The 14,339-nt window shown below is 47.7% G+C and overlaps 1 protein-coding gene across 9 annotated transcripts in view; it reads right to left on the bottom strand.

The window, feature by feature from the left end:
• The window catches only part of itfg2 (integrin alpha FG-GAP repeat containing 2), a 126,832-nt gene that overhangs the window by 71,689 nt on the left and 40,804 nt on the right, over positions 1 to 14,339 (bottom strand). For all 9 annotated transcript variants that reach the window (XR_015081375.1, XM_086008986.1, XM_086008985.1 and 6 more), the window contains one exon: positions 3,548 to 3,642. Coding sequence is in view for 8 of the 9 variants with exons in the window: in XM_086008986.1 (XP_085865112.1) it covers positions 3,548 to 3,642 (95 nt within the window). In the remaining variant the exon portion in view is untranslated. The remainder of the gene's footprint in view (positions 1 to 3,547; positions 3,643 to 14,339) is intronic.

The following is a 14,339-nucleotide window of genomic DNA, read 5'->3' as shown; positions in this document are numbered from 1 at the left end:
AGAAAGGATTTTAGCTCTGAAAATCAAGAAGTAGAATCGGTTTGGGTGGAGCTAAGGAACAGTAAGGGGCAGAAAACATTGGGGGGAGTTGTTTATAGGCCCCCAAACAGTCGTTGTAATGTAGGGCAGAGTATAAATCAGGAAATTTGAGGCGCATGTAACAAGGGGAATACAGTAATCATGGGGGACTTTAATCTACATATAGACTGGGCAAACCAAATTTGCAGCAATAGTGTGGAGGACGAATTCATGGAATGTATACAAGCTAGTTTTGTAGATCAGTATGTTGAGGAACCAACTAGGGAACAGGCTATTTTAGATCTAGTATTGTGCAATGAGAAAGGGTTAATTAATAACCTTGCAGTAAAGGGGCCTTTAGGGAGGCGTGACCATAATATGATAGAATTTTATATTAAGTTTGAGTGTGATTTAGTTAAATCCGAAACTAGGGTCTTAAATCTAAACAAAGCACACTACGTAGGTATGAGGGGCGAGTTGGCTAAGGTAGATTGGGAAACTACATTAAAAGGTATGACAGTAGACAAGCAATGGCTAGCATTTAAAGAATTAATACATAATTTACAACAAATATACATTCCTTTAAGGCACAAAAACCCCACAGGAAAAGTGGTCCAACCGTGGCTAACAAGAGAAGTTAAAGATAGTATTGGATCAAAGGAAGATGCTTATAATGTTGCCAAAACGAGTAGTAAGCCTGAGGATTGGGAGAGTTTTAGAATTCAGCAAAGGAGGACCAAGAAATTGATAAAGGGAAAATAGAATATGAGAGTAATCTAGCAAGAGACATAAAAACAGACTGTAAAAGCTTCTATAGGTATGTAAAAAGGAAAAGATTAGCGAAAGTACACGTGGGTCCCTTACAGGCTGAGACAGGATAGAAATTAAACAAATACTTTGGGCAGGATTTTCACTGGGCCGTGGAGGCGAGATTGGAGGCGTGCGGGGGGGTTAAAATCCTGAAATCGGGGGTCCTGACCCCATCCTGCACCCAACCCGCCTCCATGCCAGTTTCAAAGGAGGCGGGTGCCCGCCCCACACTGGGACCCACCTCCCCGAGGCAGGAAGGGGATTAGTGCCAATTAACAGGCAGTTTTTAGCCTAATCCCTATTTTTAATGTTGAAGTGTGGGATTCCCGACGACTCCAAACCACGCCAAGTTAGAGGAGGTGGACCGTCGGGATGAAGGGCTTGGAGGGGTCGAGATGTCCAGTGTTCAGGTGAGTGATGGGTGCATGAGTGCAATGGTAAGTGTGTTTGGTGTGCGTAAAGTGGTTAAAGAAGTTTTACTTACATGTACTTACCTTTACAGCCTTCCTTCCTTCAAGTCTCGGGAATCCCTCATCACACCGGCACAGAAAGCAGAATGGCTGCGAGCTGTCAAAAATTGCAGCATTCAGCTTTCTGTTCCGGGGAGATCTCTAATTCATCCTGAGAGGAAGGAATTAACTTGGAGTACAGATTGTCAGTGTTTGAGCTTCAAACAGCTGTCGAACGCTGATATTTCATCTGTGAAAAGGTCTTGACAGATGAAATATCAATCTGTGACGTCACCTGTTGCCGGGTGGCCCTTAATTGGCCTGCTGAGCCCGCTGGGCGGGCTCAACAAGGTCAATCAAGTCTAAATCGCGTGGGTTGGCTAGAACTCGATGGAGGCGGGACTACAACCCCGAAAGTTGTAGTCCCGCCTCCTATCCGACTTCTCAATGAAAATCCAGCCCTTTGTGTCTGTCTTCACCGAAGAAGACACAAACAACTTCCCGGAAATAGTGGAGAACCAAGGGTCCAGCAAGAATGAGGAACTAAAAGAAATTAGTATTCGTAAAAAAATAGTACTGGAGAAATTAATGGGACTGAAAGCCGATAAATCCCCTGGACCTGATGGCCTACATCCTAGGGTTTTGAAAGAGGTGGCTATAGAAATAGTGGATGCATTGGTTGTCATTTTCCAAAATTCCATAGATTCTAGAATGGTTCCCGTGGATTGGAAGGTAGCAAATGTAACCCCGCTATTTAAGAAAGGAGGGAGAGAGAAAACGGGGAACTACAAACCAGTTAGTCTGATATCAGTAGTAGGGAAAGTGCTAGAATCTACAATTAAGAACGTGGTAACAGGGCACTTAGAAATAATAATAGGATTGGGCAGAGTAAACACAGATTTATGAAAGGGAAATCATGTTTGACGAATCTGTTGGTTTTTTTTGAGGTTGTAACTAGCAGAATAGATAAGTGGGAACCAGTGTATGTGGTGTATTTGGATTTTCAGAAGGCATTCAATAAGGTGCCACACAAGAGGTTATTAAACAAAATTAGGGCTCATGGGATTGGGGGCAATATACTAGAATGGATTGAGGATTGGTTGACGGACAGAAAACAGAGAGTGGGACTAAGCGGGTCATTTTCGGGTTGGCAGGCTATAACTAGTTGGGTACCGCAAGGATCAGTGCTTGGGCCTCAGCTATTCACAATCTATATCAATGATTTGGATGAGGGGACCAAATGTAATATATCCAAGTTTGCTGATGGTACAAAGCTGGGTGGGAATGTAAGTTGTGAGGAGGATGCAAAGAGGTTTCAAGGGGATATAGACAGGCTAAGTGAGTGGGCAAGAACATGGCAAATGGAATATAATGTGGAGAAATGTGAAGTTATCCACATTGGTAGGAAAAATAGAAAAGCAGAGTATTTTTTAAATGGCGAGAGATTGGGAAATGTTGGTGTTCAGAGGGACCTGGGTGTCCTTGTACACGAATCACTGAAAGTTAACATGCAGGTACATCAAGCAATTAAGAAAGCAAATGGTATGTTGGCCTTTATTACAAGAGGATTTGAGTATAAGAGTAAAGACGTCTTACTGCAATTATATAAGGCCCTGGTGAGACCACACCTGGAGTATTGTGTACAGTTTTGGTCTCCTTACCTAAGGAAGGATATACTTGCCACAGAGGGAGTGCAACGAAGGTTCACCTGACTGGTTCCTGGGATGGGAGGACTGTCCTATGGAGGAGAGATTGAGCAGACTAGGCCTATATTCTCTAGAGTTCAGAAGAATGAGAGGTGATCTCATTGAAACTTACAAAATTCTTACAGGGCTTGACAGGGTAGATGCAGGGAGGATGTTTCCCCTGGCTGGGGAGTCTAGAACCAGGGGTCACAGTCTCAGAATAAGGGGTCGGCCATTTAGGACTGAGATAAGGAGAAATTTCTTCACTCAGAGGGTGGTGAATCTTTGGAATTCTCTACCCCAGAGGGCTGAGGAGGCTCAGTCGTTGAGTATATTCAAGACAGAGATCGATAGTTTTTTGGATATTAAGGGAATCAAGGGATATGGGGATAGTGCAGGAAAGTGGAGTTGAGGTAAAAGATCAGCCATGATCTTACTAAATGGCGGAGCAGGCTCGAGGGGCCAAATGGCCTACTCCTGCTCCTATTTCTTATGTTCTTAAAGCAGGAGATAAGTCAGCTTGTGTATCATCGTTTCAATTTAGTTTGATAATTGGAGAAGGCATGAAAGGGTTCATACACTTACCTCTGTTGATGCTGCCAATTAAATGAGTGGAAACATTCTTATTGTGAATCCGGCCCGAAGTCTGGTGGAGAATAACATCCCGGATGAGGCCCTCACTACAGAGAAGAAGAAAAGACAATGAAGGCTCTGAAAGGAAGAGAATTAACAAGAAAAACAAGGTTCTGGAAAGAGAAGCACTGCTACAAAGAGAAAAGTTTCACCTTCCACGTATTTAGATATGCTTAAAAACAATATTTACTAAATTGAACTTTTTAAATTTTCCATCACCCAACAGCATCCACTCAGCCTACATCAGGCATCGGCTTTGTTCAGACATAACATGAACTTTGAGTATCAAAGTTAAATGTTAGAGCAAGTCTTTCCTTTACTAAAGAACGGTTAGCTCCCCCAATGGCTTAGCTGGTTAAGCGAGTAGCTGAGTCACCCTGATCAAGAAAGTCATAGATTCGATCCCCAACCTGTTCTGAATTAACTAAGCTAAGCTAGAACAGCAGATGAGACATTGATATTGGCCTCTGCACCCCTCAGTTAGGGAGGAAAAATCAATCAAGTTCCTATTCCTGATCACTATTCAGCTTTATTTGTTGACATATTGGGTGATGAATAGATTAGGCATGGCTGCAATGTCTCCCACAGTCCAATAGATTTCTAAAACTCATTATTCTATACTCATATTAATATGGCCACTTGGGCAAGAATCCAGAAGGCAGTGTGATTATCTCTGTCCTGAGAACTATGTCAACCAAGGTTTCTTTCTTCTGTAGAGGATCCACCATAGTGGGGGAATGAGCAGCGCAAAAGTGAAGGAATTGGGAACAAGATGGGAGCAAAGAGATGGGGAAGGCACCATCGATTGGAAGAGGGGCTAGGAAGAGAGTCACTGAAGGCCACATTTGTTCCACAATCCCCATCCCAAATACAGCCTGCAGCCATTTGTGGCTCCTTTTCTTGCCATATCACATCATATTAACCAACACCTCCCACCAAAAGAAAAGACAGATAGAGAAGCAAAAGGAGGAGTTAAGTGAAAAGAGAGAGAGAGGTAGAATAGGAAAAACAGCAACACAAAGACAGCAGCGACAGGTAAGAGAGACCATATTCTCCGACTTACTGTCTTAATGCCATGGAAAATGGACCAGTAATAAATCAACAACAGCATTTATATAGGACCTTTACTGCCCCAAGGTGCTTCACAAGATGTAATCAGACAAAAATCACCACCGAGCCAAAGAAGGAGTTATTAGGAGGGGTCACCAAAAGCTTGGTCAAAGAGTTGGGTTTTAAGGAGGGTCTTAAAGGAGGAGAGGGAGATGGAGAGAGAGAGGCAGGGGTTTAGGGAGGGAATTCCAGAGTGTGGGGCACAGGTAGCTGAAACCATGGTGAAGGAAGGGTGGGTTGCACAAGAGACCAGAGTAGTCTTTTGTAAGGGGAAGGTAGATAAACACATGAGGAAGAAAGCAATAGAAGGATATGTTGATAGGATTAGATAAAGTAGGATGGGAGGAGGCTCGTGTGGAGCATAAACATCAGCATAAACCCATTGGGCCGAATGGCCTGTTTCTGTGCTGTACATTCCATGTAATCCCCTTACATATGAACATACAAAAAAGACAAAAAAAGACCAGCTGGTCCATCAAGCTGGTCCTATTCAGTCATGTTGCAACTAAGCAACATGACCCTCAATGCTGCACACCCCCTAGCAGCCATATAATAGCGGGGGGGGGGGAGAATACTTCACATTCCTCTGTGACCCCCAAAGGCAATCAAAAAAATAATTTCAGGTGATAACAGTGACCTCTATCAGGTCTCCTCTTGGCCAGAGAAAAAAAGCCCCAACCTACTCATTCTTTCTTGAGAATTGCATCCTCTCAATTTTGGTAACATCCTTATACAGTAAATCTGTTCTGCACTCTCTCTGGTGCTTCAATATCCTTCAGTAATTTGGAGACCAGAACTGCACACAGTACTGCTAAGTGTGGCCAGGCCAAAGTTCTATATACATTTATTATCTCCCTGCTTTTATATTCTACTCCTCTAGAAAAGAACCCCATTACTTTGTTTGCACTCTATCACCTTATCAACTGGTGTTGCTACTTTTAGTGATTTATGTATCTGTATTTCCAGATCTCTTTGCTCCTCTACCCCATTTATTACTTACTTTTCAAAGAATAAGTAGTCCCCTACCAAAACAAATCACCTCACACGTTGCTATATTGAATTTAATTTGCCATTTAGTCACCCACTCTGCAAGCCTGTTTATGTCTTCCCGTATTTTGGTGCATTCCTCCCCATTATTAGCTATTAACCCTGTGGGACGCCATTTTCCACTTCCTGTCAGTCTGCGAAACTTCCCTCAACTCCTACCCTATATTTCCTGTTATGTAGCCATCTTTCAATCCATTCTGCTACCAGGCCCTGAACTTTGTCATGAAACTTATGTGGCAACTTATCAAAGGCCTTCTGAAAGTCCACGTATACCACATCCACTGTATTATCCTCATCTGCTCTTTGTTTCTTCTTCAAAGAATTCAATAATGGTTAACCATGACCATCCTTTTAGAAATCCATGCTGACAATTTTTTAATTATATTCTCCATCACTAGGTGTTTTGTTATCTCATCTTTTAGCAAAGATTCTAGTATATTTCCTACCACTGACATGAAGCTAAATGGTCTACAATTCCCTGGATTAGCCCCATCTCCATTTTTAAAGATAGGAATTATATTTGCTATCTGCCAGTCCTCTGGCACTTTTTCTATTGAATGATTATGTATGATACTGGTGTCGCTGCTATCTCTTCCCTAGTTTCTTTGAGTATCTGGACCTGATTCTCTCCACCTCCCCCTCTTTTCCAGCCTCTTACTATGCTCCAGCTTCCCCATCACCTCAGCCTCTAACCCTGCTCTACCTTCCACCTTACCCTCATAACTTCTAGCCTGCTCTATCTTCCCATTTGTCCCCAAACTCTAAATATATTCTACCTTGGGCCTTCCGTGTCCCTGGTTTCTAGCCCCACTGTACTTCTACCCTCTACCTTCACCTCTCCTCTCACCAACTTTACTTTCCCCACACTGCTATAGCTTCCTCCTATAATCTCACAATCCTTCCCCAGCTCAGTCCTCTAATTCATTTGACCTGACAAGTGAAGTAGAGAAGGATGGGGAGGAGGGAGGGAGGAGGAAAAATGGGAGAGGAAGAGAGGCATATGAAGTGCAGTTCAGTGGGCTGTGTTAGTGCTAGAATGCCACTCTTACTTTTCCCCCCTCCCCGCAACACAACCTTGCCCATGTGCCTTTTTCCTATCAGATACTCCAGAGGTGCTGTAATGATCAATAACATGTCATTCTATAGTGGACACTAGGTGGAGCCATAGAGCTGTGTATAGCTGTATGTATATAAGACTACACTACCCAGCTGTATGTATATTAAGACTACATTAACCACAATGCACTAGGCTACCCACAAGGCAGTAGTCAAGATGGAAGCCTCTAGAAAGAAGCTGTAGAAGTCTTGATGTACTGAAGTTCTCATATACTAATAAAGTGACTAGCTAAGAAGCTAGCTGTGTTCTTAATGAAAACTACTAGTTATTAATGAACATAATAGGTGCAACTTGGCCAGACAGTGGAGGAACACCAAGAAGAGAGTGATGATGAAGACACAGCACCATCACTTGATTTCACACTCGCAGCCACCAGCTCAGATACTGACAATGCACATATCTTAGAGGATAGATTAGAGACGGGATCTGCACGTGGTGAGACACTGAGCAAGAGTGGTCTGCAGCCAGGGCAAGGGGGGCAAGGATAGCGCAGGTGCCAGCTCGCCGGAGGGCAAGGTCCCACATGGGTTCTGCTGAAGAGGACTCAGTTGAGGCCTTTGATGGGACAGCCGACAGAAGAAGGCTGATGGGTATGCACAATGAAATGCATGGTGCATTGGGAAGCCAGCCAGAAAGCCTGCTGTCAATGTCAAGGAGCAAAGAGGAGTCCAGCAACAACTTGGCACAGGGCTTTGTGCAGAGCTTGGAGCCCATCCTTTTCAGCAGGGAAGTGGTGGTCAACTCCATTTGCTCACCTGTGGGCCCCAACCGTGATGCAACGTCTGGTGGTTGATGTCACAGCTTCCATTGCAGCACAAACAGCAGCCACCCAACATCCGAGTGCTGCAGTGGAAGCTCAGACTGCTGTCGTGCAAGGTCAGCTTGCTGCCATGCAAGCTCAGGCTGCTGCCATCATGGCTGTGGATTACAGTGTGCAAAGGGGCTTGCAGGGTGTCACAGCAGTCCAGCAATCTGTCCTTCAACAGATTACTAGGATTGCTGAGGCGCCACCCCAGGGGAGTGCCAGTGGCTCCGTGGAGCACGAACCTGCTATCCTCACTCAGGAAGACAGCAATCATCCTCCCACCCCTGCCAATGCCCTTGCTGTTGCCTGTCAGCCAGCCAGCCCAGACTGGTGCCGCCCATGCAGAGATGGTGCAGTCCACAGCAGGGCCTTCGAGACCCAGAGCTGCTGAAGGTTGTCCTCCAAGGCCATCTGCAGTCTCCTCCACTGAAAGTCAACATCTTTCCACCAGCCATTTGCAGCCACTGGGGTAGCACTGCGTAGGAGCATTAGGACAGGCAAAAGCACACGGAAGACAGGCACTAAGAGAATGAACAAGGATGATTAGTTGACTTTTGCATGCAATATGGCATGATTTCATTTATAAATTTGGTTTGGACTGCTTATTTTGTGGTGGCTTTTATTTTTGCATTGCGGACGCTGTGATGGTCATTGACAGAGGGAAGGTAAGGTGTGGGACTGTTGGTGAATGGGGAATTAGGGTTGCAGTGACTGTTATTGCACTTGGACGAGTTCTTCACTGACAGCCCGGGTAGAAACGCGCTATCTAGGTTGCCTCCTTCCTTCCTCTTCCTCCTCCTCCTCAGCTGCTCGCCGTACAGCTGGTGTCAAGGGATGTCACCTCATGATATCGAGGTTGTGCAACATGCAGCAGAACACCACGAAGCTTGACACCTGCTCTGCCGAGTACTGCAGGGCTTCTTCAGAGTGGTCCAGGCAGCAGAAGTGTTGTTTCAGCACACCAATGGTCTGCTCTATCACATTTCATGTGGCAGCATGGCTTTCATTGTGTGCATGGGTTGCGCACCAGAGTCATCAGCCATGTCATCAGCAGATAGTCCTTGTTGCCCAGTAGCCACCCTTTGATTTGCCGTGGTAGCTCAAATGAAGCTGGCACAGCAGACTGCTGCAGAATGAAGGCATCATGACTGCTGCCAGGATACTGGGCATTGACCTGCATGCTTCACTGCCTATGGTCACGCACCAGCTGGACACTGAGTGGAACCCCTCAGTTCCAGTATAGGGCAGAGTTGAGATGCGGCACCCGCAAAGCTATGTGAGTGCAGTCAATGACATCCTGCACCATGGGAAGCCTGCAATCCTAGCGAAGCTGCATGCTCGCTCCGCCTGCTTGTTTCTGGCAAGAGAGAATGAAATGTAGTTAGCTCTCTTTGAATAGAGAGCCTCAGTGACCTCCCTTCTGCAACAGTGGACAGTAAACTGAGAGATGTTGCAAATATCTCCAGCTCCAGCCTGGAAGGAGCCAGGCACATAAAAGTTCGTCGCCACAGTCACGTTCACAGACACTGGCAATGCGGTCCTTGCTCTGATCTGATGTTGCAGTTATGGCTGCAGCAGGTGGCAGATTTCAGTGAGGATGTCTTTACTGAAGCGCAGACATCTCACACATTGTTCCTTGCTGAAGTTCAGATAGGTGAATTGCTCTCTGAACACCCTGGGCAGTTATGGCTTCCTGCTGATAGCCCTTCTCCCCCTCCTCCCTCTTCCTGCAGCTTGTTGTGCTCTGCGTGGCCTCTGTTCATTCTCCCAGTCATGCTGAATTCCAAGAGGAAGGCCTACTAGTGTACCCATGTCTGGGAGTAACTGGTTTGTGCAGAACCCTTGAAGTCAGCAAAAAGTCCTTCAGCACCTGCCACATCACTCCCTGTAGACTTTTGCAACTTGAAGCAACTATATAAAGCATCAAACACTTGTAAAATCATAGCATCAGCCAGAAAAAAATCAACCAGCAACTAACCTGTAAGTAGTCGATGATCTCTTTAAATAGCGCTGGTGGGAGGGTCCTTCCTGCTGCTGAACACATGTTCAGCTGTGCGAGGTTAAGAGTGGGCGTTGGCTGGAACATTTGCGCTCCAAAATGGGACCACTGACAAAGTCAAATCACCGTTGCACGCAGATTGACATCATGATCTGCCTGCTCTGTATACTTTCAGCGGACATTCACAGTGCGCGTGCCGCTAACGCCTGCACCGATATGGTGTTCGCCATGACTCACTCCACAAGTGTGCACCCGTGGACGCCATTTTGGAGCTCTAAGTGCACTTATAGGCCTCGATTTTAACTGAGCCATGGAGGCGGGCTTGGAGGCGTGCAGGGGGTTAAAATCGCAAAAACTGGTGGGCGGGACCCCCCCCCGGCCTGGTTCCCGACTCCAAGCCATTTTTACTCAGGTGTGTCTGATGGTCCTGAATCCGTCCCGCAACCAACAGGCGGGACTAGTCTTTAAGGCCCTTAATCACCACTAAATGGCCTCTATAATGCCATTTTAACAGTCCCTTGCATTTTTAACCCTTTTCCCACGTAAAACACGCCTGGTGGGAATCACGACTGTGAAACCTGGCGGGAGCACTATTGGCTTGCTGACTATCAGCTGCAGGTCAACCATTAAAGAGGAGATTTGATCAGCCATCATTTGCAGGTGGCAGGATTTTTTGTCTCAGGCCTGGGGCAACTTTTACCAGGCTTAACCACACCTGTGGAAGGTTGGAGCCTCACACACATCTCCAGTGTGAACTCCTGGGAAACCCCTCTCGCCACCTTCACTCAGCGCTTCCTCAACGGAGGCATATGCCAGAAGCATGGGAGCCATTTTTTTCCTTCCCTTCTGGGCATTCGAGGAGCTCGAGCACCAGGTGCAACAGCAGCAGAACCAGCAACAACAGCAGCACCAGCAACAGCAGCAGGAGCGACAGGCTGCTGCTCACCCACCTGAGGCAGCACAGGCCATAAGGGGCCAGCGCCTGGAAGCCTGTCGGCGCAGGAGAGACCCCCCAAACAGGTTCTACAGACACAGGGTCAGCTACCTCAACATGATTGAGCAGCAGTGCCAAAGGCAGCTCCGACTTTCGCAAGAGGTAGTGACTGACATCTGCGCAATGCTACAGCAAGACCTGCTGCCCAGAGGACCAGGTGGACACTCCTTACCAGTGGCCATCAAAGTCACCACCGCACTCAACTTTTTTGCCTCAGGCTCATTCCAGGGATCATCAGCAGACATCAGCGGCATTTCCCAGGCGGCCGCACACTTGCATCACGCAGGTAACCAATGCCCTCTTTGCCCTCGCGCACAATCACATCCATTTCACCAAGGATCGCTCAAGTGTGACGGCGCGAGCGGTTGGATTAGCTCATCTGGCAGACTTTCCAAGGGTGCAGGGCGTCGTTGACTGCACACATGTGGCCCTTAGGGCACCCCATCGCAATCCAGGTACTTTTGTCAACCGCAAGGGCTTCCACTCCCTTAACATTCAGCTGGTGTGTGACCACAAGAAGGAGATTTTGCATGTTTGTGCCATGTACCCTGGCAGTTGCCATGACTCCTTCATACTGCGCCAGTCTAGTGTGCCTCCGCTATTCAATCCGCCAGACCAACTTCACGGATGGCTACTTGGAGACAAGGGCTATCCCCTGAGGACTTGGCTGGCCTCCTCAACGGCGTCATCAGCCAACGAAGCTGAGGAGCGCTACAACTCCAGCCACATTTCTGCCAGATCCATTATCGAGCAAGCCATCAGTTTGCTGAAGATGCGCTTCAGATGCCTGGATAGATCAGGTGGAGCCCTACAGTACTCAGCAGCCAGGGTCTCCAAAATCATCGTGGTTTGCTGTGCACTTCACAACATGGCACAGCGTCATGGCTTGCAGATTCCTGAGGACCAAGTGGCTCCTCACATACCCTCCTCAGATGATGATGATGAGGAGGAGGAGGAGGAGGAGGAGGAGGAGGAGGAGGGGGGCAAAAATGACCATCCTGCAGAGGACCAACAACCAGCGGCAGCATTACGCCAGAACATTGCTGCCCGGGATGCAAGGAACGCACTCATCCTGGCCAGATTTGCTTAGCCTAGCCAATCAAGCACTTTCGCCTCGCAGCTTCTTACCTGAGCATCGACAATGGCCAAGACCCTGTGAATTCCTAGCTATTTGTCCAGCATACTGACAATTGCAAGTAATCCTGAGCCCTCAATGTGAAAGTCCCATTCGCCAAATGACACATGCCACAAATACAGCAGTAACCACAGACTTTTTATTGACAGAATTCATCTGATGGCTTTTTTTAACAATACATAAAATTTCACCCAAGTGACTACCCTTGTGACTACTTGTGCTTTATTTTCCTCTTACGCGTGCTCCTACGTCATGGTTCCCCTGTGGCTTCAGCAGATGTGGAGGCCCCTTGCTCACTTTCCTGCTGCTCCTGTCTCGACACCTTTGGCAGGCGTCCTCTGGGGTGGCGAGCCTGTGAGGGCTGCTGGTCCTGCGGCTGTGCAGGGGTTGAGACATCTATCTCACTTGGGTGTGGACTCCGGTGGGGCTCTGACCGAGGGCTCTGCAGTGGCATGGAAGTGTAAGCGCCTGGTGAGGAACCCCCACTTCCTTGAGGTTTGCCACCAACCTCCCTCTCATGGGTCAGCTCCCCATCCACGCCTGCAAGTGGCTGGAGAGCACCTTGCTGCACATCAGGGGGGGCCATGGGGACCCGTATCTGCAATGGCAGTCCTACTCAGAAGGACTTCCATGAAGGTCTGGTTTCTATGTTCAATAGATGCCCATCGCTCAAGAGATGTCATTCTAATCTGAACACTCACCATATTTTCCATACCCTGGCGACTAACCTCCTCCATGGCCGTAGCCCTCCTCTCCTCTACCGTAGCCAGCCTTACCATGGAGGCAGCAATCATTTCCACGTAGGTAGCCATCCTTTCCGTGTTGATGCGTTCATGCGCCAATGACTCCACAAAGGCTCTGCTCATGTTCGCTATGGACTCCTCCATTCACTCCACACTCGCAGCGACCCTAGAGACAAAACCTGCCAGAGACTCCTGCATCTGTGCATGGAGTTCCATCACCTCTGATCTTATGGATGGACCCAGAGGCAGAGGGTTGACATGCAGCTGAGCCAAGCTGGCAGAGTCCTGCACCCTCCGACGAGGACTCTCCACTGCTGTCCCTGTCTCCACAATCTGCTGATGCTCACTTGTGAGCTGTGATACACCAGGTGACAACGCTACTCTATGTCCCGAAGGTCCCACCGAGGTGCGAGTGTCTGCGCTGGTGCTGGGTGCGCTTATTTCTGCTGACGCTGTGCCCTCAGAGGTTGCAGATTCCTCTGAGGAGTCTGGAAGCTCAGGCTCTTCCTCCTGGACAGTGGGGATGGGGGCTCTCGATGGTCCTATGGGGAGTAAAGGAAAGAATTAGAGATGTGAGGTCAAGGTTACATGCACATTGCATATGATCATAAGTCCATCTGTTATAGCTTCAGAATCATTATCAGCGACTCATGCAATGTCAATGAGAGAGATGGAAAACTATTCTGTCACCAGCTTGCTGTGATGCACCCATCTGTCCGTCCCCAACGTGCGCATCTTTTTCAACCCCGACAATTTGCAGGACGGCTTCCTCCCAGGGGGTGAGCTGGGCTAATGATGGTGGGCCTCCGCCTGTCCTGGCTCTTTCCCTTTTATTGTGAGCTCTCTTTTCCTGCAATGAGGGAGACAAGTGGAGGTTGAGTGAGAATGAAGGAGTGAGTGTAGAGATTGCATAGCATAGATACTTGGAGAAGGAGACAAAGATGGAGTGAGGTTGCAAGACCAAGGGCCCTCCCTGTGTGTTGTCAGTTGTGTTCAAAGCATCAGAGTGATAGGGAGTGTGAGGGCTGCATGGTGGAATAGTTATGTGATTGTGAGCATAGAGAGAGAGGGAATGGGTAAGGGTGCATGGATGCGAGTGTCAAGTGGGATGTGGAGGAAGAGATTGTTAAAGCTGAGTGCTGGTGAGGAAAGGCAATGGGGATCAGATTGAGGGTGATGGGAACTTCATACTTACTTTTCCAGTACGCTGAAGGTCATGGAATCTTTTCCTGCACTGCATCCAGGTGTGCCGTGTGACCCCCAAGGAGTTGACCTCCCCAACCACCTGTATCCACACAGCCTTGGTCTGACTGGGAGGCCCCTTCCTCCCTGATGAAGGGAACAGGACCTCCCTGTGGGCCCTAGCCCCATCCACCAATGCCTGTAGTGCTGCCTCATCAAACTTAGGAGCTGCTCTTGGCCTCCCACTGGCCATTGTTCCTGCAGGTTCCTGTGCCATCAAATGGAGAAAGCTTGGCAGTCTGCAGAAGAAGCAAGGCTTGCTGTGGACCTTAAATGCAGCAGCAATGATTACGTCATCGGAGGGAACTTTCAGTCATGAGAAACCCATTTGTAAAGGCTTCCCACATGTTGGAAATCAATTGGTCAATTGAGTTAAAATTGCATCAATCTCCCACATCCATTTAGATTCGTGTGGGAAACACGAAATTCAGGGAACACGCCAATAGCCCGCAGCCGAGTTAAAATCGAGGCCATAGCGCCCAAAAAATGAGCACTAACAAGCCCAATTTCTCGCCCATAAATTGTTTCCAAATAACTTTTATAGTTGAATGA

The sequence above is a fragment of the Somniosus microcephalus genome, chromosome 16 (assembly GCF_052327205.1).
Source record: "Somniosus microcephalus isolate GS21.2 chromosome 16, FLI_Smic_1.0, whole genome shotgun sequence".
Classification (NCBI taxonomy): Eukaryota; Metazoa; Chordata; class Chondrichthyes; order Squaliformes; family Somniosidae; genus Somniosus; species Somniosus microcephalus.
Note: the sequence above shows the minus strand (reverse complement) of the source record. Positions and strands in the feature narration are given on the sequence as shown.